The following is a 24,916-nucleotide window of genomic DNA, read 5'->3' as shown; positions in this document are numbered from 1 at the left end:
GACATGGAGGGAAAAGGCACAAGGCTAGGGACACAAGACTGTCTCTCTCCTGCTGGCAGTGAGGGTGAGGATTTCTGGATCCATTTTCAGAGCAGTCAGCAGCTCACCCAAGCAAACCTCCAAGTCAGGGAGAATTTCCTGCCTTCCCTCACGGTGCCACAAGGCATTGACAAGACGTAGCAGGAAAGGCAAGAAAATGCAAAGAGAAAGACTCTTCTTCCAGGCCACAGGAATTAACAAAGTGGCACATTTGGACGCAGAGAAGTATTTTTAATCCCGCAGGCAGAATCGAGGTTATTAGGTTTTTCTGGGACATCTGCAGAACAGACCCACACCCTTTGGGTCATTGTGATTTCCCAACACAGCAGCTGCCCCAGCCTCTCACTGAAGGGTGTCTGCAGGCAGCAGAGGTGGGAAAAGGGGATTTAGTGATGTCCAGCCAGGTAACGCCTCCAGCTGCCCGTGCTGCCCACCAGAACCTGCTAACTTGGACCATCCACCAGCAAACCTTCACCCCACTGCTGCCCAGGCTGTGCAGCAGAGGAATTAGGTGTTGTGAGGGGTGTTGATTTATGCATCAGAGCTCAAAAAAGGGGGCTGGATTCACTGCAGATAAATATTACAGCCAGATTGCTACTCTGAAGAATTTACAGCATCATGAATATCCTGTTCTGACCTGTGACGGGGAAGGAAATCTCTGCGTTGGGAAGTGTATTTATGGCTCTGGTGCTCTGACAGAAATAAATCAGTATTTGCTCGTTTTGGGGCAAAAACAGGGTCACTGTAAATCAGCAGAGTCGGGCAGGCTGAGAATGTGCCAGGTTTATGGAAAATACTAGATAAGATTCCAAAGGTTTGTATGGAGAGGCAACAGCTTTTATTAGGACTGTTGATATATTTGGAGAAATCAGGGGATCTTCCAGGTGCAAAAGTACTTCTTCAGGTCTGGGCTTGTGCTCAATATTGTCCATGAGAACCCAGGAATTGTACCCAAGGGATAATATTATTTATTTTCCAAGTTAGAGGATGCATATATCCAGCCCAAATGCAGTAGGATCACCCAAAAGGGGATGAGCAGGGAATCTGCTCTCATTCATTCACAGATCTGCGCTTGGCTCGGGTGATGCCCCACAGATACCTCCAGATAATTGATAAGAAATAGCAGCAATAACTGAAAAATTAATTTGGGAACCAAACTCCTTTAATGTCCTCTCGCATTCTGCACATTTTCTACTCAAACCCTCTCCCAGAAGTGGCGCCAGGGCGAAAACAACCCAGAGCCCTGCAGTGGGAGCTCTCCAGAGAGGACAGCGAGCCCCCTGGGGAGGAAGAATGAGCCTTTATCAGGGGAGGGGAATAAACTGTCCTTGTCTGAGGGATCCCTCCTCGGGATGGCCGGGCAGTAAACAAAGGCTGGGCACAAACAAAGGCAGTTTTCACTCGGGAGCCACGTGCGCTGCGGGGTGTGAAGCCGGGGGTGCCAGCGAGGAGACAGCCTCTGATTTTTGAGGAGGAAATGGAGAGGATCCGGGCGTGTTTCTGCTCCTGTTTAGCAGAGGGGGGGATTTCTTCTTCTCTCGGAAGCTGTAAACAAAGGAGGGTTTTGTGCTGCACAAATCCAGGCGATGCCCTTCTCTGTTCTTTGCAGAGCAGTGCTAAACCCACAACAAAGACGGAGATCTTGCCCCAAAAGGGTGTTGCTCACCACCACCAGCATTCCCAAGCCAGTTTGTCCCCACCCACGTGGGTGAGACCGTGGCCGTGGGATCTGGCCAGCCACAGCATTGCCCTGAGGACACTGGCACGTCCCAGTGCCACCCAGGCTTCCTGTGAGGTTTCAGAAGGAAACCACAGGGCACAGGGGCATGGCTGAGTCCTCCGAGCTCATCCCCACACATCCCAAAGCACCTGTGTGAGGACAGTGGCTTTGGGAAGGGCCAGGGACACGTGGCATGTGAAGGACAGTGCTTATCTGTGCATCAGCACTGCCTGGCTCTCTCCAAGCAGGATAAAGTGCTTCCATTGGGATCACTCTGTTTATTAGAGCCCTTTCCTTTCTCCCAGTGCCACAGCATCCTCCCAGCAGCACTTTATCCAGAGTTTTTTTAGGAAAACAGGATCCATTAAACCCTTTCATTCCTCCCAGTGCTGTAGTCTCCTCTCAGCATCACTTTATCCATAGATTTTTTTAGGAAAGTGGGATGTCTTACGACTCCCAGTGGCTCTCCCCATGGCTGGAGCAGACACGTTTTCATCCCACAGGTTATCCATGAGTGAGTGCACTGCGTGCCCAAGGTGGCTGTCATTGTCCATTATCCAGCACTGATCTCCAGTGGGAATGCTCTTCTCCGTGGGAAAAGGGGGGCAGGGGAAAGCAGGGGACATGGGTTCACCCCAAGATGTGTCACCATGACCTGGCCCAGCAGTGCCACAGTGTCAGAGACCCCAGGCACAGCAACACTGGCAGGGTCCCCATGGGGGAACGGAGCATGGGCTGTGAGTGGGACCAGGATGGGAACAGGGCTGGGTTTTGAGTGGATCAGGGTTTTCAGTGGGATCTGGTTGTGAGTGTGTTTGGACTGCGGGTGGGTTCAGGCTGTATGATCAGGATGTGAGCGGGCACAGGCCATGAGAGGGTTTGGCCATGAGTGGTACCACGCTGCGTGTGGCTCCAGGCTCTCAGAGCAGCCTGTGCGTGGCTCCAGGCTGTGCGTGCCCGTGGGCTGTGTGTGGGCACGGGCCATGAGTAGGTCTGGCCATGAGTGGTACCAGGCTGTGTGTGGCTCCAGGCTCTCAGACCAGCCTGTGGGCGGCTCCAGGCTGTGCCACCCGTGGGCCCCGAGTGGGCACGGCCTGCGTGTGCCGTGTGTGGGCTCTCCGTGGGCCCGGGTTACGAGTGGGCCCGGTGAGGACGGGCCGTGTGCGGTGCGTGCGGGCTCTGAGCGGGCCGGGGCCATGCCCGAGTCCGCTCTGTGTGCGAGCCCAGCCTGCGGCCGTGCCTGGGCCGCGGGAGCGTCCCCGCCCTGAGCGCGTCCATGCTGGAACGGCTCCCGGGCCACAGCGGCACCCGGCTGTGAGGGTGCGCGGCCTGCGGCGCGTCCCTGCCCTGCGTGGGCCCGCGCCCGGCGCTGTCCCGCGGCTCCATCCCCAGGGCCGCCCGTCCCGCGGCTCCATCCCGAGGGCCCCCCCGCTCTCCCGGCCGGGCCGCGCCCTCCGCGGCCCACCCGGCCCGGGCTCCGGTGAATCAGCACAGGCGGGGCCCAGGGGGGCGAGGGGCCGGTGCCTCGGCGCGGGGTACGATGGGAGGTGTAGTTCTGAAGGGAGAGCCGGTGCTGAAGAAACTCGGCACCGCTTGCGCACCTGAGGACTTCATCTCCCGTCGTGCCCCGCGGGCGGGGGGTGGGCGGGGCAGCGGGGGAGGGGCGGGGCGGGGCGGGGCGCGCGCAGGGGGGTTGTGGTGGCCCGCGGCGCGCGCACAGCACCGGGCGCAGCCGCCGCCGCCGCCTCAGCCGCAGCAGCGCCGAGACCGCCGCGCCCTCCTCGTCCTCCTCTTCCTCCTCCTTCCTCCACCTCCTCCTCCCGGAGCCCGCAGCCTCCTCGCCCCTCTCCCCCCCGGACCCCGCGAAGATGGTGGACCGCGAGCAGCTGGTGCAGAAGGCCCGGCTGGCCGAGCAAGCCGAGCGATACGACGACATGGCGGCCGCCATGAAGAACGTGAGTCCCGTCCCGCGGCCGTCGCGCTCCCCACACACACACGCACACACACACGCACATACAGACCTTCCTCCTCCTCCTGCCCCGCTGGGGCCGCCCTCCCCTCGCCCTTCCCGCGTGTTCCCCGCGGTGGGTGGCGGGCTCGGCCGGGGGGCCGCGGGGGTGTGCGGGCCCCGGTCCCTCGCCCTCCGACACCCCCAGCTGAGTCCCGTTCCCGCCGCTTTTCCCGATCCAGGGTTACTTTGCTTTCTCCCGACCCCCATCCCTGCCCTAGAGCCCCCCCACCCATCCTTTGCCCTGCAGTGCGGCCCCCAGCCAGCCCCATGCATCCTGCTCCTCTGCCCTAGAGCCCCCTCCCCGCATCTTTCGCCTGTTTGGGGGCTCGCATCCAGCCCCACACATCGCTCTCTCCTGCCCTAAACCCTCCCCCCCGCATCTTCTCCCTTATTCCGGGGCCCCCACCCCCCCTGTGCCCCAGAGCCGCCCCCCATCCTCCCCTGCTCTAAGCCCCGCGCTTTGCCCCGCTGCCCCCCCCCAGCGCCACGCATCCCCCTCCCCTGCCCTAGAGCACCCCCACATCCTCTCCTCTGCCTTGGGGCACCTTGCCTCCGCAGCCCTGCAGCCCCCCACATCACCTTCCAGCCGCATTTCTTCTCTCCCCCCTCCCGTGCCCCCCTCCCCACCGTGCCTGAGCGTGGCGGGGCAGAGGAGCCAGGCGGGGCTGCGGCGCTGCCCGGGGGGGTCACACCGGCTCGGGGCCCCGTAGGGCGAGGCAGGGGGGGACCCGGTGGGGGGGGGGGGGTTTCGTGCACATCTCTCCCCGCTGCCGAAATGCCTCCCCGTGCATCCCTTCCCACGCGTGGTCGCCGGGGCTGATGTGTGCCCCTGACCCCAAAGATCGGGAGCCCTTTCACTGTCAAAGCTCTTATTTTTACTGCTCTTGGTTGGAGATTTATGAATTGAGTCATGTTGTATTCATTTCACGCTCTTAAAATAAAGACTCTGCATATAGCAGGCTGATCTGATTTGTGACACTGAACGCTCCCCTTCAATACTGACATTTTGACAATATAAGAAGGGAAAAAAAACATATCTCTGATCTGATCTTGCAAACAAAGCAATCGTGGGAGGCAGGATCAAGTCATTCCAGAAGATTCTGCATTTGTCATATTGCAGAGAGGCTAGACTGGGTGGAGGGAGGGAGGGGGTGCTTTAAAGGGGAAAACTGTTCTTTATGTTTGTCTTCTTAGTCAGGTCTGAACCTTTGCTGGGAGCTGGGGTGTCCTCCCCGGCTGATGAAAAGTGAATGCCGATCTGGGAATGTCGCAGTCTGCCGTGGGTGCAGCTCTGTTTGCCCATATTGCACCATTTTGTCAATAACCTTGCATTTATCAAACAGACAAAACTGTCACAGCCCGAGCCCGGGGAGGGAGGAGATGTCTTATCGAGGAATGAAATACGGATAATCGGAACGAGATATTATCACGTTAAACCAGCCGGGCTGTCCCTCTGCTGCACTGTGGCTTTTATTCCATTTTCTGATAGCGGCATCTATGCATTTTAAAGCAAAGCCTGCTGTGTGAGCAGATCCTACAGCTCATTTCCTACGGATAATGCAGCCGCCGTGACAAAGCCAGCAGGGATGTGCCCGGGACTCAGAGCCGTGTTGCACTGTGCATTTCTCTTAGCCTGCTTCCCCGGGCTGGGTGCTCGAACCCCAGGTGCTGTGAAGAGCTCGTATGTGTGATTTTTCCTTACGGGCCCTGGTGAAACAGTAACCCGGGCTAACGCCTCTTACCAGCTGCCGGGTGGTTTGGCCCGGCAAGGAAACGATCCCCAGCGGGAGCGCTGCCGCCTCCCTTCAGCAGCAAACAAAAGGCACAGCTTTGTTCTTCCTTTCTGCAGCGCGCTGCCCCGGCTCCGGCACGGCCGGTCCGCCGGCCACGGCCATGTCACAGCCGTGTCACAGCCGGTTGTCGCCGTGCGCTGCCCAGCCCCCAGCCCCGGTTGTGCGGGAGGCTGATGACCTCGCACTCATTTCCGTAGCAACGCCTAGTGATGTCATATGCCATGGTCCAAGCTGCAATGCACCCAGGCGGTAGCAGAGAGCATGCGGGCTGCGCCTAGCGAAGGTGATGCAGAGCCATCCTGCCCTCCAAGCCCAGCCCTGCCTAGCACCCTGCTGAGAAATGCTGGGTGGTTCTCCCTTCAAACCTGTCAATGATGGGCATAAAAGAGGCTCGTTTGCCAGCAGCTTCATCTCCCCCTTGCATATTGGCGGCCGCCTCGCGTGGGGCAGCTGGGTGGGTTGTTCAGCCTCAGCCCTGTGTGCTTGGGAGCCTGTGCTGAATGGCTGTGTTAATGGTTTAAAATGGAAATGGTGTGCTGGGGTTCTTGCTGTCTGCTGATTCATCTACTGATGTCTGGCATCGCAATAGTTTCTCAAAAATAATATTTATATCTAATAACTTCTAGCTCCTTCCTTCTTGAAGTGCTAGCTGCCAGTGCCCCCGATTGCTACCTGCAGTTATGTTGCTGCTGCAGGAGCAGGATTGCCCCAAAAGGGGCAGGTTTACTGGGGGGGGTCTCTGAAAACAACAGAAGGTCCCCTCACCTACCAGAGGGAGCAGAAGGTGATGCCACACCCAGGAAGGGTTCAGGGCTGGGCCCATCGATCCAGGGCATGTCTTCATGACCTTGGTCACGTCCCTTGTCACCTCAGTGCTGTCTGGGGGTACCATCAGCCCTTTCAGGTGCTGGGTGACAGGAAGGCTCTCTGCTGGTCCTCAGTGTGTTCAGACATTGGCCTTGGCCTTGCTTGCTGGAGTTTCACTTCCCACAGTGCTGGTGGTTGGAGCAAGATGCATTTTTGTCTGGTTCAGCTTCAGGAAGAGCTTTGCTGTCCGAGCCCACGCCAGGGATCGATATCCATTAGCTGGGCAGAGCGGTGCTGCTGGAGGCTCTCCGGGGCTGGGAGCCCTGCCAAGCCCCTGGCCAGCGCTGCCCAGGGAGCAGAGCAGTGCCTCCCCACAGACCTTTGTGTGGAGGGGGTGTGCAGGTGAATGAACAAAATGATTGCAAGAACTTAAGCAGGAAATAAGTAATCTTTTAAAAGTGTGTGGGGAGAATTACTGCACTGCACCTATGGATGGCGTAGGTGTGGGGCTGTCCCCCACACCTGACTGCTCGACTTTGGGGGGCCCAACCTCTGCAGCAGGGCCGTGGCTGTGCTGCATGCAAGGACCACTAAGTGTGGGTGCGAAGGGGGCACTGTTGGAGATGCTGGAAAGCAGATGGCTGCTCCAAGCTTTAGACAGCACAGCTCGGCGCAGTAAATGGCCAGTGTGGGTGGAGGAGGAGCGTGAGGATGGGGAATTGCAGGCCTTCCCTGGCACGGGGTACGTGGGCTTCTCCCGTGATGGTCAGATGGGCAGGTCATCATCCCCCACATCCAGTGTATCAGTGCTGGTAGCAAGGCTTCACACAGACGGCAGGCTCACCCTTGGAAAAAGGGGTAGTAACACAAATCCAGCCTGTCTGGAGAGTCCCCAGGAAGCAGAGCAGGGATGATTAGCTGCTTTCTGCTCGCAGTGTACACAGACAAAAGGGTGGTGAAGGTGGAAAGGCTTCTCCGGGAGGAGTGCTGGGCAGGCCATCTGTGATGGTGGGAGGGGACCAAGGAGTGCGAGCTGCTGTAGTAGCACTTCCCAGGGGGGCTGGGGAAGGCTTTGGAGAAACCGTTCCCAGCGCCGAGGTGGATGGTGCAGTCATTAGCTGTTGGCATCTAATGGCAGCATTGATGCTCTTGTGCAGGCAGATTGAGGCTGCCCAGCCTCACAGGGCCTGCAGACCACGGGGGGACTGCAGTGCTGCTAGATTGGAGACAGCCTGACTCATGAGCAGGGCTTCCTTCCTGGAGGTCCATGGTCAGGACAGGATGGTGGCTGTCAGGAGCTCCCGTCCTTCTGTCCTTGTAGAGGTTCACAGTGTGGGGTTGCCTCTGTGTGACTCAGCCTGGGACCTCGTAGCAGTAGCCTGAGCCACATCTGCTTCTAAGCCACAGATAGGTAGCAGTGTGCCCTGTATGTGACTGCAGTGGACGCTGCTCGCAGTAACTGGCCAGTCTTCAGCACATCAAGCTCTTAGAAATTCCTCTTTGAGCTCCCGTGAGTTCTTACTCAGTCCATTAAGGAAGAGTCGCTGACTTACGAGACCACGCTGGGTTTCTTAGTTGGCCAAGTGTAGCAGCCAGGGTGGATTGGACCCAAAATAGCTCTTCTTGAACTAAACAAAAGGGATATTGAGACTGTGATGGAGAATATAGCAATTGAATAATACCTGGGGACATAGACACAGTAAAACTTGGGCAAGGGCTCTCCATGAACCCCTGGGTTATTTGGGCTCATGCAGTAGATCTATTGGATGATGTCTAACCATGAAAGTGCAAAAAGATTGGTGGGAGTTCTCTTGATTTATTAAAATTTTTTTTTCAACCACCTTTATTTGCTGCTTCTTGTGTAAAAAGATGGCTGGGTCACAGGAGATTTAATTGCTTTAGTACAACAAATAAGCTTCATAATGTCAGTGGATAAACCCTATCTGCCCCAGCTGTGTTCACCAGCTGATCCCAAAGTTGCTCTCTGGAATAAACTCCTTGGACACTGCTGATGTGTGCTTGGGCTTGCTGGAATACTCAGGAACAGCAATTTAGGGACAACCACAGAACTTCAGCTCCAGAAATGTTTCCTGGGGTGAAAACTCCAGCATCTAGGGACGTATTCACTGTTCTTGGCCACAGGATGATGTCTTTGGCATCCTCTTAGCGGTTCTCATGGGTGTTCTGGATGGTGCTTTCCAGAGGGTTATCCACATAACTGTGGTGTATCCCTCTGCCTCCTGCAGCTGAGGTTTGGTTTCTGATCAGGGAGATGAAAAACATGGTCCTACCTCAGCTTCTGCAGCTGGTAGAATTAAGATTTTCCTTAATTTGAGGATCCCCACCATACTTTTTCCCCTTCTTTATGTGTATTACTGAACCTCTTTTCTTGTGCCTGGGCCAGCAGCATTAGTGCTGCTCAGGAGCATGCTCAGCTTGGCTTTCCAAGTAGGAATAAGCAGCCTCAGCCTTTGCCAAGCTTTAGATCAGGGAGGTGGAGTAAAAGTGACCTGATGGACCCCATTAGCCTATGGGGGGGCTGGGTTTTGTTCCCAGGCTGCTGAGTGACCCCAGGGCCACAATCCTAAGGACAAGGATTTTCAAAGCCTGATATTTCTACTACCTCTGCAGGCTTGTAGCTGAGAATTGGATCTACTGGCTGTTGCTCTTGAGGACAGAAGGAGAAGCATGGCTCAGGGTGCAGCTGATGGAGCAGGGGCTGGGAGGAGAGTGGTAGCCATGACCTGACATCTGGAGAAAACTCCATGGATGGGGACACATCTGGCAGGCCCTAATGCACCAACTCTGACTGAACTCTAGAGCTTCTATTTGGAGCAGCTTCATGCCAAGTAAACCATGCACAGAAGTTGTGTGCAAGGGTACATATTTAGGAGAAAAAGAATCCAAGCTTTTGTGTGTCCCAACTGCTAGTGCTTGAGTAACCAGCTGCTTTTTGGGAGGTGGCTTTGTCTCAGCTCAGACGTGTCCTTGGATGTGGAGCGCTGCTGAACTTGTTGGTGCTGCTTTTTCCTTGGCAGAGGTGAGCGGTGTGCTGGGAGCTCAATTCCAGTCTGGCAGGGAAGAGCCATGAGGACTGTCAGACTAGTTCAGAGCAGAGCTGGCTGCTTGGCATCCCAGCCAAACACCAGGCTGTTCAGAGGCAGGTACAGGGAAGGAGGCATTGGAAAATGCCTCCAGTCTGACCTGAGGGAGCTTTTCCCCAGGGTGAGTCAATGCCTGAGGCATTTAGGACTCTGCCTTGTGCTCTTCTGCCCTGTTCAGCCTCCTGAGCTGCCAGCAAAACGTGAATGCATATTAGAATAACTGCAGTACAAAGCACAGAGGAACAGGATTTGCCTGGCTTCCCAAGCGTTTCTCCATTGACAGCCTCGATAGGATGCAGGCATCATCTTCCACCTCACTGTGGCAAAGCTGTGAGGCAGGGCTGAGGTAGCTGCTGCACCCTCGATGCTTCCAGGCGTTCTCCTACGCTTCAGTGCTCTGCAGCTCATGACAGATTTTTCCAAAGGAGGAGTATTTATGTGCTAACTGGTTTGGAGCCAGCTTAGACCTTCTTTCCTTCGCTAGTCAAGTCTTTGTCTTTTCCTTCTGGAAAGCTGAAAGCCTTCAACAACTCCTGCTCTTTACTGGACAGATAACTAGCCTGACTGGTCCTTAGCTGAAGTCTTGTTCTCCAGTGTTAGATTCATGCGACTGCAGAGAAATGGCAGCTGCCATTTCTAGAAGATGGCAACTGCCTTGTCTGGGAAGCAAAAATTAAGTGAAAATATAAGTATTGACTCGATTTGACTGGTGATGGTCACTGCTGGGCAGTAATAGCCTGGAAAACAGCTAAAACAAGGGGAAGTAGCAGTAGATTGGTCACTGTGCTGGATTTTGGGTGGCTTTGTCCTTCAGCCTCTGAAACCTTTGACTTGACTTGAAGAAGCAGTCCAGATAAATGGTGGTGGCTGGTTTTATGCTGGTGGCATTGAGATAAAACGTTCTGCCGTGGCTGCCAGGCTCTGCCTGTGCTTGTGCCAGTGCAGCTTTTTGGTCACTGAAGGTGAGGGAACTCTTCTTTCCTCATGCAAATGAAATGGCTTTGTGGGAATGTTTTTTCCCCAGCTGCTTGATCTAATGAGCAAAGTCCATCCTCCCAGCCTAAAATGAAGGAAAATGGGGACAAAATTACTTTTATTCTGCTGTTTAAATTTATTTATTTTCTTAAGTAAGAGGTCTGACTCTGCTCCAGAATCCAGATGTCAAGATGTGGGATTCCCACATCTCTGGGTAAGGAGCGTGCCTGGGGGAGGAGCTCAACAGTGGGATGGCTTTGTCCATCTTTTCTGAGTGCACAATGACACTGAGGCTGAGCTGCTGCATCTTTCTGATCCCTCCTGTGGGCTGGAGCCCTGGGAGCTGCTGGGGCTGGTAAATCATAAGGGTTCATCTTCACCCTGGAGTCTCATGCTGGTTATCTTGGTATAGTCTGGAAAAGCTCAGAAATGGTAAATTCTGGAAAATGGAGCTGAAATGATGAGGCAGCAATTCTTGGGCTGCAGGAAACACTGACAAGACTGTCTCTCAAAAGCAAAGCCTTCATGTAGCTGGTGAAACAAAAGCCTTTGTCTGCCTATTTAAGGGCAAACTTCCCCCAGTTTGAGGTTTTTCTGTGCTAACCCAGATTTAGTCACATCTCAGACGTGACCCAGTACATGCTCAATTAGATATTAAACAAACCTGATTTTTGGCCCCAAGCTAGTGATCTAGTGACCAGGGGCAGTGCATTAGTTAATCGCAGTAGGAGAGTAACTAGAGAACATGTCACCGATGATGGCGTGAGATTCCCTTAAAGTGATCCCCAGATTAGGGATTAGAGTACTTAATGTTTTTCTTCTGTGAGGGAGATGCTGGAATTGAGTCCGTGTATGGGTGTTTGAGGCAGCTGTGCTTGGACGAGCACAAGTCTGCAGGGATTCCAAGTGCAAACCATTCCTTAATTGTTTGCAAATTCCCTCTGATCTTGCTAGATGGGTTGGCTTGCTTGGGATGTGTCTTTGCTTACGTACCAAGCAAAGCTACTTGGCGTGTCAGCGAGCTTCTGACTCCTCTCTAAGATGGTTTCAGCAAGGCTCTAGAAAAACACCGGTGAGAAGCCTCAGGCTCAGTGCTAACGAGGCTGCTGATGGACACGTTGTTTGGACAGTTGTGGTGCTCAGCAGCATCAAGTTTATTAATAGTAGGTGGAGAAGCTGTTGCTGTGCCATGTGCTAACAGACACGCTCAACAATTGCTGTAGGAGATCTCTACTTGTAAAAGGCTAATGCAGCAGTGAATGAGAACTTGGGGGAGATTAACAGCCTTTGATTTACACCCAGCTGGGGCAGGCGTTGGAGCTTTGGCTGTTGATGCTGTTGGGCTTTGTTACATGGAGTGAATATTTCATTACCTAGAATTTGGGAGCTTGGCTTCTTGTGTTTGCTGGTGTCAAGATGACGTCGGCACCTGAGGGGTTCTGTCACCTGTGATGAACTGAGATCAAATCTGTGGTGGGAGTCCCTTGGGCTTCAGAAGAGGCTGGGAGGGGATGGCTGGAGCCAGGCTGGATCTAGGATAGTAAAGTGACCCTCCTTGTAATTTAAAATCTGTTACAGTGCTCCAGAAAGCTGCCAGAGCAAAAACTTGACTTTCTTCTTTTCTGCAAGTTCATTTAAGAAATTAAAGAAAATTGTCTTTGCTAGAGGTGTGTAAGATCAAGCCTGAAATCCCCGAAGCAGTGGGAGGGTAAAGTACATCTGGAGGGATAATCACCTTACTCAATGATGTAGAAATTAAACCTATCGTGGAGCTGGCATGCAGGAATCCACCTGGGTGTTCTGGGAAGTCTCTTGCTTAATCTGCTAAAACATGTTTGAGACACCAAGGAACTGCTGGATCTGCAGACCAAGAGACCTAGAGCAAAAATCTTGTGAGGTGCTTGTTTTTAATATTTCCAGAATCGTACCTTGATGTGCACCAACCAGGTGTTCCCAAAGTGTTTGGGGGAGTGACATGGAGCAGCTAAAATCATGCATGCTCACTGCAGGGAGTTTTGCACGGCTGCAGCTTCTCCCATTTCACCCTTTGGAGCAGCAGCTTGCAGCTGCCATGGCAGCAGTGGCTCTGCCACGCCAGAGGAAGCCATGCCAGCAGACAGGAATTGCCCAGTTCATCCTGCTCCAGCAGGATGGGAGCAGGCTCTCCCAGCAACCAGAACCTGCTCTCAGCCTAGGGGTGGCCTGCCCATGGCACATCATGTCTTCTGTCTCCACTTGCCTCAGCTAGGTAGAGGTCATGGGCACAGGCAGTTTTTGAGCCCCTGATTAAGGACAAGGCCTGGCACTTGACGCTCTGGGGAGGATTTGATGATCTGGTGGCAGGATTCTTACTGCCTGGCAGTGGGGCTGGAGGTGAGCAGGAAAGCACTAAGATCTGAGCCAGATTAGTACCCTTGGAAGCTGTGAGGTAAATCTTTAAGCAGCTAATGCTCCCAGCAGCACTAAACACCCTCCCCACATGAAACTTGGTGCATTTATCTACAGTCCCTGAAATCTGTCTAGCTTGGGTTTGTTTTACCATAAATTGGAAAGAAAAAACCATCTTTTTTGTGGGGACCAAGTCTTAAGACTCTAGAGTCTTAAGCCAGTAACCATCCTGTGAATGGCTGCTTCAGCTCAAAAGCCTGTCAGTAGATGGAATCTTCTGAGGAATAATGCCTAAACAGAAATTTTAAAACCCCAACAGAAATGTTGTACAGAAATGCTTCTGAGGAAAGAGCCGCAGTTACTCTTGAAGAGTTCTTCAGCTCTCACCTGGAAAAGCTTAATGCAGCCCAGAAGAGCCTGTAGCAACCATGAATTGTCATTCTCCTTCCAAAGGGATCAACGGATCAACTCTGAGCTCCTGAAACTTGCTGTGAGCTCCAGGGGCACATCTGAGCTCTCACAGCAGTGACACGCTGTGGCACCGGTCTTCCACGTGCTTAGCAGAGAGCTTGGAGAACAGGCTTGTCAGCAGGGAACAGAGCAGATAATCCAAGGCAGGAGAGCTCCCCAAGCTGTTGGGTGATGGAGAAGGGTGGTGGTGATCCTGTGCTGCTGCTGAGGCACTCACAGAGCACAGCAGTGGGCAGATGATGCTGCCAGCCTGCCATATCCTGGGGAAGGAATAGCTTGGCATCCCTTCTGTTACTTTGTAGTTAGCAGGCAAAGGTGCTGGTATCCCATCTGCCAGGGATGGTGTGATGAGCCCTGAGTGACAATCCTGGGACTGATGTGGTTGGCCTTGCTGCTCTCTCCCATCTGGTGGCTGGAAGGCACTAGGCCAACAGAGGTCAATCATTCTCCCTGAGAGTTTTTAATAAGCATGAGGCAGGTAGTGGCAGCAAGATGCTGAAACAAGTTGTCCTACAGCCAGTTTTCATCTTGTTTAATAGCCTGTCAGTAGGGCTAATGGGAATCAGGCTGTTAATAAGGAAAACAAGAAAACTTGAGCATAATTCCTTCCTGGCTCAGAAAGCACATACTGGCTAGAGGAGCAGCTCCCTGTGACAGGACTGTGCAGTGCTAACTCAGAAATGGTTTGTAGCTCCTTGAACGTCTGTTTGTAGAACACTTGAACATACACAAAGCTGGGAGGCCAGGGTTTTTCTTTCCACTTGGTTACTGGGATGTGTCTGGGCTGCTCTCTGTCCACAATAGCCATGGCAGGCAGATGCTCCCTCACGTTTGCCTTATCTCAAGCTGCAGAAGAAGTCAGGGACACAAATCAATGGCACCCAGGTGTTCTGTAGTGGAAAGAAACCCAGAGTCGTTAGACCAAGTGCTGGGACTGTAGTGCTGCAGATAAGGGCTGGTACACCAAATGCTGCTGCCAGACACTGAAGGGAGCAGCTCAGAGCTCTGCTGCTCTTACTGGCGTTCTCACCTTGGCTCCCTTCAACTTTCCATGTGCAAGAATGACCCAAGTAGCTGAAATTTGCTTTTTCTCCAACTGAAATTTGCTTTTTCTCTACACTGAAACTGGATCAGGAGGTCTGCAGGCTCCAAGGACTGATCAAACCTGAATGCAGTGCAATCACATGTAGTTATTAAGCTACAAAGGCCAATAAAATAAATGAGCTCTTGGTTTCCACATCTCCCAGTTTGAAGACTTTGTCTTGGGTGGTTCAAAGTCGCCTTAAGTAATAAAGGCTGCAGAGGGGGATGAAAGCTGCTGTTAAGTGTAGGAACATGCAGAAATCCTAATTAGTGTCTGGAGTGCCTGAGTAGCCTCTGAGATGCAGTTGGGCTACAAGCAATAAAGAGTTCTCTGCAGACACTGGTCCTTGAGGCACTGGGGGCAATTTGAAATGTAATGGCAGAGCCATCCCATGTGCCCTCAGCTGCTGTCCTGTGCCGTGAGCTGGCCCTGCCAGCTTAGAAAACAGGAACTAGTAGGGGATTATTCATAGTGAAACAGGCAGACGAGAAGACAGTGGGGAACTTGTGTCTGCCCACAGCCTGCACGTGCTTTTTTTTTGGTCTTGTCTGGAACGAGAGGAAGGGTTTGACCTACAGCCCAAAACCACCCTGGCCACAGTGAATTAAAACATGAGCAGAGGACAGCGGAAGGGGTCAGCAAGGAGAGAAGCAGTTATGGTGTGACTTCCACTTTGGAAGTGTGACATGGGGGCGAAGGCAAGGCAACAGGGAAAAGAACCCAAACCAATCTGGTAACATTTTAGATTTAGGTCTGGTTTAACACACGCCTACTTCGCCAAAGTAGGACAGTGCTTAAGAAAAGCATCCTTCTGACTGCTGTGATGGAGTTGTAGGACAGCTCACGCTGGTGCTTGGGGAGAAGCTGCTCTTGGTGAGGTTGTGTGACATCGAGTCGTGACTCTCACCAGGCTGCTGGGTAATGGTGACAATTTCATGTGCTTGAGGGCAGCCATTTCTTCAAGCTAGGGTGAGCTGGGGACAGGAAAAAACAGGCAGGCATGACCTTCCAAAATGACAGCACTTGGGCTGCTGAAGGTGGTCTTGTCACAGAATCATCAAGGTTGGAAAAGACCTCCAAGTTTAGAGTCCAACCTTAACCAGTCACTACCTTGTCAACCAGACCAAGCACTTAGTGCCATGTCCAGGCATTTCTTGAATGCTTCAGGGATGGGGGCTCCACCAGCTCCCTGGGCAGCCCCTTCTGATGCCTGACAGCCCTTTCTCTGAAGAATTTCTTCCTGATGTCCAGCCTTAACCTGCCCTGGCACAGCCTGAGGCCATGTCCTCTTGTCCCTGCTCATGGGTGGTGGGATCCCAGCATGAGACAGCAGCTGGAGACAGGGGGGAGGTGACATGTCTGCAGGTATTGTGACCTTTTTCAGCTCCTTGAGCCTGGAGGAGTTGTGTGCTTGTTGCTCCCCTTGCCAGACCAAGAAGGAATTTCAGTATTTGGGCTTGGTCATAACATCTTTTCAAAAGCACATTGGCCTTTCAAAAAATGAAACACAGAATGGGACCTTCAGGCCAGAGCTCAGACTAACGAGCTGCATGTGAAGGAAAACAAGGTGCTGCTAGGGTTTGTGTGGAGAGATAAGGAATTTAATTACACATTGCAGGAGCTGTAGATAGAAGAGGAAGCATGAGTGCTGAAGGGGAAATGGATGTTGTGTATCCTGGTGGGACAAGAGCTCTGATGATCTTTAAAAGCTTTTCTCAGTGAACAGTTTGAAGTTCTCATGGCTGTCTCTGTCTCTCCAGGAAAGCTTCACTCTTTTGTAGCTGTCTGATGTCCTGAAGGACTCAGATTCTCTTTTAGGCAATAAGAAGAGCAAGTGTTGAGGTTTATAACATGGGTTAAACTGCCAGGTGCTGATGGTATTCCCCAGGGAAGGATCTCTGGGTCCTGTCAGCTTGCCAGTGCTGTCTGCTTTAAGATAAGACATCAAAGCCCGGCAGAAGCTGTAAATGGGTGGGCACTTAATTACCAAACTAAGTGAAAAGTGTGCAAGAATAAACAGGTAGATCTAAGTCCTGTGATGGATCTTCACTGCAGTCACTGAAAGGGCCTCAAAAACAGTCATTTCCTGAAGTATACTCAGACCTGCTCATGCAAGGTGGGAAGTGGAGGATGGGAGTCCTGGAATAAGCCCCTAACCAACCTAACTTGCTGTTCTCTGGGAGCAAGCCTTCCCCGTAGGTCTCACCAAAGCCTGTTAATCAGGATACTTCCAGAAAGAAGGTGCTGTAGAACCAACCCTTGGGCTTTTGGAGTTTACATACCTTGACATTAGGCACAGGTAAAGTTTTGCTTGTTCCCTGGCTTCTCTTCAAGAGGCTGAAGCTTGCCTGGCTGCAACGTGATCCTCGGGCATGCCGGGAGCCTGCCAGGTTTTGGGCAGGGTGCTGAGTCAGAGCTCCAGCTGTAGTGGAGAAATCAGGAAAACCTTCTCAGAGATGGTGCTGCCTCTGCAGTGCTTTGCTGCAAATCAGAGGGCTTGAATTTGTCCTGCGCGGTATAAACCCTAAACTTCCAGAAATTTTTGTCTAACGGGAGCTCACGGAGTTTCCCCGTGGCTTAAGGGCACTGGAGTCTCGGTGGTGCAGACACTGCCAGCAGAGAACTGGTGAGACTGGAACTGGCAGTGTCCTCCAGCTTGGTGATGAATGTGCCTCCCAGCCAGAGCCTGGCAGCGTGGACTGCTCCATGCCAAGCTCCCTGCACTCCCTGCCTAGGTGTCCTTGTGCAGTCTGCTCCTGGCAGGTGTGTTCTCTCTTTTTTTTTCTTTTTTTCCAGAATAGCTAGAAGATTTTCCTCTATCAGGTTTCCACCGTGTGGATCAGCTCTCTGTCCTTGGCTGTTTGTGCCTCATCCAGGACTTGACACTGGCTCATGCATCTCCTGCCTCTTTCCCCAGTCTCCATGAGCACAAGAGTGAGATGAGGCTGGACAGTTACTGGGATTTGCAGAGCAAATTGTGCTGTTCTCTGCTGGCAGCCAGGGAAGTAAAACTCCAAACTGACTGTGCTTCCCAAAGAGCAGGTAGACTGCAGCCAGGGGCTGATGGCTTTGTGCTGCTGCCAAGCCCTCCTGATGCCAAACTAGGATTTTCCTTTGGCTATTTGAAGTCTCTGACTCCATGTACCAGTGCTGGAAATGGCATCAGGGGACCTGATCCCTTCTTCAGGGAGGTGAAACCCCCTCAGGGTCTGTGTTAAGGGGGAAGGTTCTGCCCTTCCATAAAGTGACTGCTGCAGTGTGATGCAGGCCTGATGCAGGATATTGCCTGATTTGCTGTTATAGCAGAGGCATTCAGTGCAGTGCTACAAACTCAGTGTATCAGAACCTGCTGTTTAGCCAGTGGCTTGGTTGAACTCACTTTGTTTTGGTACCTGCAGTGTAAGAAAAAAACAAACCCCAGCATTTGTTTGGCCAGCACAGGCTGCAGAGAAGGCACAGCCCACGTGCATGTGGCAGGCTGGTACAGAGGTGTGGCAGTGGTTTCTGCTGGAGATGGGCACTGGTGCAGTGCTGCGGGAAGAGCAGAGTGACAGTGACTGCACAGTCTGGAGTGTGGAGGGGCTGTGGCAGGAAATGCACAGGCAGGCAGCTCTGGGCAGACCGAGGGCAGAGATGTCCTTAAAGACAGCTGGACCTGGGATACATCTTTTCTGCCTTTTTCTGACTCTGGTAAGGCAGCTCAGTGTACCCTGCTGTCTGATACCTTGTGTCCTGGGCATCTTGCATTTTCTTCCTGCTGGGAATGCAAGAGCCAGATGGTTTTGTGTTTTTCCTCCCTCAGCTCAATTGCAAACTGAAATGTGTGGGACTACAGCCTCTTCCCTCTCCTGGTGCTGAGGGCCGTGGTCCTTGTCCCCCCCTGTGTCACATCTTGGCCATGTCTCTGCAGTGCTCCTTCCTGGGAGTCTGGGTCCTGCTAGAAAGCAGAGACATGGTTAACAAGGCTCCCTTCCTGCTTTTACAAGCTCCCTGTGAGCTCCCTAGGGGAATCTGCTGTCTCCACAGGTGTACTTTCCATCTGTCAGCCAGTTTGTTGAAAGGATTTTGACAGGCAACTTTCCTCCGTAATCCTTAATAGCTTCGAATTTAAAATGTTTATGGCAAAGCTAATCCCACGAAACTCCCTGTAGTTTTAATAAATCTGTCCTCCAGCAAGACTCTTCTAGTGAGAGGAGGTAAATCTACTTCTTCCTGCAGTGATAAGTATCTGCAGACGTGGCTGTGGGGCACCTGCTTGTTCCTCACTTCAAAACTGGTGTCTCTTCTCAGGGAGCACCTTGCTAAAAGCAAAATTTCATCTAGTGATTAATCTCCACAACCCCTGGCAGGACAGAAAACTCTTGGAATCAGTGAGTCTCCTGTATGGCTGTTGGTGTTGGACACTCCATTTACAGCTGGAAGAGAATAACTCAGGCTGGGATTTCTGGATGTTTCTATTTCCAAATCCCTCACTCAAAACAGAGCAGCTTAGGTGGGATAAGCCCCCAGGTAACCTGATGGAGTCTTTGGTATCTCTGAGGACAGACAGCCCATAAGCTCTGGGGCAGAGGGACACCTTGGTTGTGCTCCCAAAGAGGTCTTTAACCCCCAGAATCATTGCTGTGTGTTTGTGCAGGTGTCACTGAGAGGGAAGAACGAAGGGAGGCATTCTGTGAAACTGCAGAGCAGAGACCTCAGCACAGCAGGCAGCTGGAGGCAGCGTGCCAGTGTCCCACCACGGGGATTTGGGCACGTTGTGGTTGTGCCCTGCCTGGCCCTGCTGCAGGAAGCAGGATATCACAGGGATCCCAGGGCCCTGTGGTTAAACAGTCACCGTTGTCTGGGCTAGGAGAGGGGTGTGAGGGTTGGCCCGGCACTGGGAGCTGCAGGATGGCTCGGGCATCGCTGCCCTGCTTTCCCTGGGCGGGAGCACTGGGAGCTGCCCTGGCATCCTGCTCTGTGCTCTTTGTCCTGTGCCGCTGGCAGCTGCTGATAGTCCCAGGAGATCCTGCCCTCGTTCACGTGACACCCATTTCCCTGCTCCCTCTCTTACCCTGCAGCAGAAGCACTTGTGCTGGTTTGCACAGGAAGACCCTCTTCCATATGGGAAAGGGGTGTCTGCTGTTCCTCTGCCAGGCTCCAGAGCATCCCATGGAGCAGCACAGATCCACACAGCAGCGGGGCTGGGAGTGGAGGGTCTGCTTGCTGTCTCTGCCTTGAGGGAAAGGGCTAGAGGGGGTCTGATCAGAGACTCTGCTTGCTGTGGGGGAAACAGGCTTAGCTGTAGCCTGGTTTTGGGAGGAGACATTAGCCAGAGCATGGCTGAAGAGCTGCGGGAGGAGTGGATGTTCTGGAATGTGCAGGTCAATATGGTGTGAGCAACTGTGAGTCATTCAAGGCCATTCAAATGAGGTCCTGGGCTGGGCCTTTGGCCTCCTGCTCCCCACCATAAATGTGGTTATCTGGAGCAAACCTTGTCCTTACAGATCCTTGTGAAAGTGACTCAGTGTTTGCAGAAGCCTTTCACGTCCAAACCATTACCTAATCCTTTACTGCCTGAGGTGGCTCACAGGTTCCTGCTTTGGTGGCCTGATTCCCAGGGTGTGGATGTGGGGTGGGGGCGTGTCCTGGGGGAAAGGGGACAGTGGCCATGCCCAGGCTCAAAGTGGCACTTGGCAGCTGTAACTGGCCCAGGGGAGCAGCCGTGTGCAGCTGCTGCGTGGTGTCCTGTCTGCTGCAAGCGCTCCTCCTGCTCCTGGGCGTGGGAAGCTGGTGCAGTCTTGGCCAAAGCTGCTGCCCAGGTGTTGTGGGAGCTGGAATGGGATTATTGTGATACCAAGTGATGTTTCCCAGTTACTGAGGGAGCTCTGTGCTCATCATCTCCGTAATCCCTTTGTGGTTTTTGTGGTGCATGAGGCAGGTAACACTGTTAACCTCAGTGAGGAAAACCCAGTGTGGGGGATTTCCCCTTCACCTGTGAGCTTTTAAGTCCTCATCTGTGTGGGTGCCTGAGGCAGTTGTAATTGTGCCACCTCAGAGATTCTTTGGGTGTCTGTGAAGCGTGCCCCGTGCTTGTGGGAAGTGGAAAGGATGAACACCCTGTAGCTCTGGTGGTGTCAGTCCATGCAGGTAGCTCGTAACCCTGGACCATCTCCTCCCTCCTGCTTTGACTGTCCCTCTCCCCTGCATCACCAAGCCCATCTCTCATCTACAGGTGAAAGGCATCTCTTTCCTAGAAGACTTTTCTCGTTCCGGAAGATGCTGATCTCTCACATAAAACCCAACGCCTGCTCCTTTTGTTGTGGCTCTGGACCACAGCACGATTTCCCAGCTGGCTCCTGCTGGGATGGGAGCAGAGACAGAGCTGGATGACAGAGCAGGACTCTGCGAGCCGACTGCCTCCCCCTGCCTCTCTCTAGAGATGCACAGGAGCACCCAAAGGTGTGATGGGGGTGTCAGAAGGCTGGGGCTTAACCCAAACGTCTCTTTTGCCTCCCCTCTCTCCACGCAGGTGACAGAGCTGAACGAGCCCCTGTCCAATGAAGAGAGGAACCTGTTGTCCGTCGCCTACAAGAACGTGGTGGGGGCGCGGCGCTCGTCCTGGCGAGTCATCAGCAGCATCGAGCAGAAGACCTCTGCGGACGGCAACGAGAAGAAGATCGAGATGGTCCGTGCCTACCGCGAGAAGATCGAGAAGGAGCTGGAAGCGGTGTGCCAGGATGTGCTGAGCCTGCTGGACAACTACCTGATCAAGAACTGCAGCGAGACGCAGTACGAGAGCAAAGTCTTCTACCTGAAGATGAAAGGGGACTATTACCGCTACCTGGCCGAGGTGGCCACCGGCGAGAAGAGGGCGACCGTGGTGGAGTCTTCGGAGAAGGCCTATAGCGAAGCCCACGAGATCAGCAAGGAGCACATGCAGCCCACCCACCCCATCCGGCTCGGGCTGGCGCTCAACTACTCGGTTTTCTACTACGAGATCCAGAACGCGCCGGAGCAGGCCTGCCACCTGGCCAAGACAGCCTTCGACGACGCCATCGCCGAGCTGGACACCCTCAACGAGGACTCCTACAAGGACTCAACGCTCATCATGCAGCTCCTCCGCGACAACCTAACGCTCTGGACGAGCGATCAGCAAGACGACGACGGCGGAGAAGGCAACAACTAGACCCCCCGATGGACTGGCAGCCGCACGCTGATGCTAACTACTGCAGTCTTTATTTTTTTCCCACGAGTGGGGGGGGGTCCGGGGTGGGGGAGGGAAAGGGAGGGGACACCTTCCCAGGGAGGCCCCCCACAACCTGTCTTTGATTGCCTCGTTGACATTTTTGCCAAAACACCACTAGTGGAAGTCAGGCTGGCTGTGCTGGTATGGAATAGCAGCCTCACTGGCATATGGACTGTTCTGTAGATTATTAATACAAGTGGAGCTGTCTTTAATTTAACTTTATTGCTAGAAATAAAAAAAAAAGGGTTTTAAGACGAATTTGCGTGGATGGAATGGCCCTCATTTTTAAGGAAAGCAACGCAAAAACATTTGGAAAAAAAAAAAAAAAAAAAAGGGAGTTCTGTGGTTCCAGTAAGGCTTCGAGCGTTTGTTTCCGCAGCCCAGGTGCCGTGTGCCCGCCCCACGTCACGGGGCCTCTCTCTGCAGCGCCCTGCCTGCCAGGGCGCAGCTGCAAATCCCCAAATTGAGAAGGAATTAAAAATAAAACCAACAAAACTAAAGAATTTGGGGCTCGCAAAGCCCTGGGATTTAGGCCATCCAATCTTTTTTTTTTTTTTTCCTTTTTTTTTTTTTTTTTTTGGTTGAGATATTTATTAGGGTAGCTTACAGTATTAACACTAAATTGCAGTTTACAGTATTTCTACATTACAGCCATATGACATCAAGCCTTTGATTGTCTGTTTTTCTTTCTTTTGCTAGTTCTTTTGGCTTGCCTTCCTGAGCAGTCCTCGCCTGTGGACTGGCTTTAGCTATTCTGTGTCGCCCAAGGCAAGAAGACCGCCCGCCCGAGGAACATCAAAGCTGCTCTAGTTTTTTGGTCAACAGCTTAACAGGTGCTTGGCTAGCGGCTGTTTCAACTATTTTAAGTCCACAGCAAAAGGTTTAAGAACTTAATTAGACAAAGGGGGAAGTGTTTAAACTTAAAAATGCCACTTAAATAAAAAACAATAAAAAAAATATTAAAAAAAAAGAGCATTCAGGTCTGTATGTCATGTACTGTGTTTGGTATTTCAAAAGACCATCCTGATTTAAGGTGCCACAGCTGCTTCCTCAGGGATTGCACTGCCATTTCACTCTGCCTGACTTTCTCCCACTGTACCATGAGGTTTGTCAGCAGATCTCCAGCACCCAGGGCTCCCTTGTTTGTCACCAGGGAAGCCGGGTGTGTTTTCCTTTCTCCTGGGGAAGCTTGTGGTGTAATGAGTGAACTTCAGGAGCTTAGACACTAATTTGGTAGAGAAATTCCTCAAGGGAAGAGCTACAATCATAGACATTTCTGTCCACCATCGGGAGCCCAGGAACTTAGTTCTCTTCTTAGCAAAATCTTTTCTCAGTCTGTCTGATCCGGCCGGGGGTGGGAGTTGGGGCATCTCAGTTGCTTAGCAGGTACTACTTACCCCATTTTTGAGTGAGTTTAGCTTTAATTTTGATTTTTTCCATGGTTGTTGGAGGTTCACTGCTGCTCTCTGGCTCGCGGAGTGCCGCGCCCTGCAGCGCTCCCCCAGCGCCGCGCAGCGAGGAGAGCCCGCGCTCGTGCTCTAGCCATGCTTCAACTCCTTGTCGCGATTCCGAGGCTGATTTTGGAACCAGGCTTTCCCTGTCCCTTGCGAGGGCCAGCCCCACACGGCGCGTGGTGGTGAGGCACACACGGCACCGCCGCTCCCGCTGCCGCTGCCGCTGCCGGGGGGACCCACGCGGCTCCGGCCCCGAGCGCCGCCCGGGAGCGCCCCAGCCCCGGCACGGCCCGGCACGGCCCTGTTTGGCCCGGGTGCCCCTGCTCCGGGGGTCCCCGGGGAGCCGGGGGCGCAGCGTCCCGCGGCGAGGGGTGCGCGGTGCCGGTGCGTGCCGGGACCGGGAGATGCTTTAGGCTGCTGACCTCCCTCCTCTGCCCCCGTGTCCCGTGAGCAGTGCTGTCCCAGCTGTATAATTGGAAGTGATTTACTGGAATTACAAAACCTATCCTTTTTTTTTTTTTCTTTTTTTTTTCTTTTTCCTCTCCAAATAATTGCTACTCTTTTTGGCTTTTTGCTCTGGCTGCTTTAGGAAACTTATGCAGGAGAGATGGCACAAGAGGGCTAAAAACGGAGTGGGGGTCAGGGACTTGATTTTTAAGCAGCTTGAATGGTTTCTTTCATTTTTTAAGAGATGCACTTGCCTATGATACTGTCTCTCCAGTGAAATGATTACTGCTCCATTACTCTATTGATACAATATTGTGCATGCTAGTGTCGTATTTCTATACAGTAGCTTGAAATTTATTAACTTATACTGTAGATGTTATGTATTCCTATGACAAAATAGTCTTCAAAAATTTTTTAAAGTTTTTTAATTTATTTTTCTTTCTTTTTTTTTTTTTCGGGGGTAAAGTTTGCTCTACCAAATAGTGATCGTAACAAACTGATCTGTTATGGATGTTGCTATAGTGACATGCAATTATATATGATTTTGTTTTTAAAAAGGAAAAAAAAAAAAAAAGCAAAAGAAAACACCAGTGTTAGCTTAATCTTAATGTCTGGTGTTCGTCATGGTGAAATTATAACTATTACAGTGTAGGAGAACAATGACTGTGTTCTTTGAATGAGCCTTTGTTTGTGCTTTTTGTCATGTTATGCAGTGAACTATTTTTAAGGTCTAATCAGTGATTATTTTTCCAACTCCGTGTTTCTGTAAGGAATTATTTCACACACGGACCATTCTTAGCAGTTTTTCCTCAGTGATGGAATATCATGAATGTGAGTCATTATGTAGCCGTCGTACATTGAGCAAATAAACTTACAGATCTGACGTCAGCGCTGCTTAATTGTTATCGCCTGTCTCGACTTTCTGGGGGGCTCCGTGGGTCCAGGGGCTCGGCACCGGCTCCCCGGGCTCTGCTCCCGGGCCGCCTCCCTTCCCTGCTGCGGGGATCCGCGTCCCTGCGGGTTCCGGCTGCCCGGGCTCCTGCCGGGCCGGGGGCCGCTGCCCGGCTGGGAGCCGCGGGGAGGCTGCGGTGGGTTCAGGGGGGCCGGGTGGGTTCAGGGGGGCCGGGTGGGTGCTTCCCCGCCTCCGGCCTTCCCCGCCTCCGGCCCTTCCCGCTGCTTTTCCGCTCGCAGCCACACGCGCGGTGACTCACGCTGGAAAAATATTCCCCTCCCCGCCAACTATAAACAGAAACTGCGCCTGGGCCGACGCGCCCGGCCGCGATCCGCAGCACCCACACCCCCGGCAAGGGCTGCCAGCGGGGCTGGGGGCGCAGCCGGCACCCCCGCGCACGGAGGGACGCCCCGACCCCATCCCAGCGCCGGGGCCCTGCCGCA

General features: G+C 52.9%; 1 protein-coding gene across 1 annotated transcript; it reads left to right on the top strand.

Annotated features, from left to right (window-relative positions):
* The first annotated feature begins 3,451 nt into the window (after positions 1–3,451).
* YWHAG (tyrosine 3-monooxygenase/tryptophan 5-monooxygenase activation protein gamma) lies at positions 3,452–24,414 on the top strand. Its single transcript, XM_038158075.1, has 2 exons — positions 3,452–3,714; positions 20,904–24,414. The coding sequence occupies exons 1-2, from the start codon at positions 3,628–3,630 to the stop codon at positions 21,558–21,560; spliced, it is 744 nt and encodes a 247-aa protein (XP_038014003.1). The 5' UTR covers positions 3,452–3,627; the 3' UTR covers positions 21,561–24,414.
* The last annotated feature ends 502 nt before the right edge of the window (positions 24,415–24,916 follow it).

The sequence above is a fragment of the Motacilla alba genome, chromosome 19, assembly GCF_015832195.1.
Source record: "Motacilla alba alba isolate MOTALB_02 chromosome 19, Motacilla_alba_V1.0_pri, whole genome shotgun sequence".
NCBI lineage: Eukaryota > Metazoa > Chordata > Aves > Passeriformes > Motacillidae > Motacilla > Motacilla alba.
The sequence above is the reverse complement of the archived record's forward strand: the minus strand, read 5'-3'. Positions and strand labels throughout refer to the sequence as shown.

Bases quoted from the DNA above. Each gene is read 5' to 3' on its own strand.
- YWHAG (XM_038158075.1), top strand. From the start codon at position 3,628: ATGGTGGACCGCGAGCAGCTGGTGCAGAAGGCCCGGCTGGCCGAGCAA. The intron at 3,715-20,903 runs GTGAGTCCCGTC...CTCTCCACGCAG, and splicing joins TGGCGGCCGCCATGAAGAAC to GTGACAGAGCTGAACGAGCC.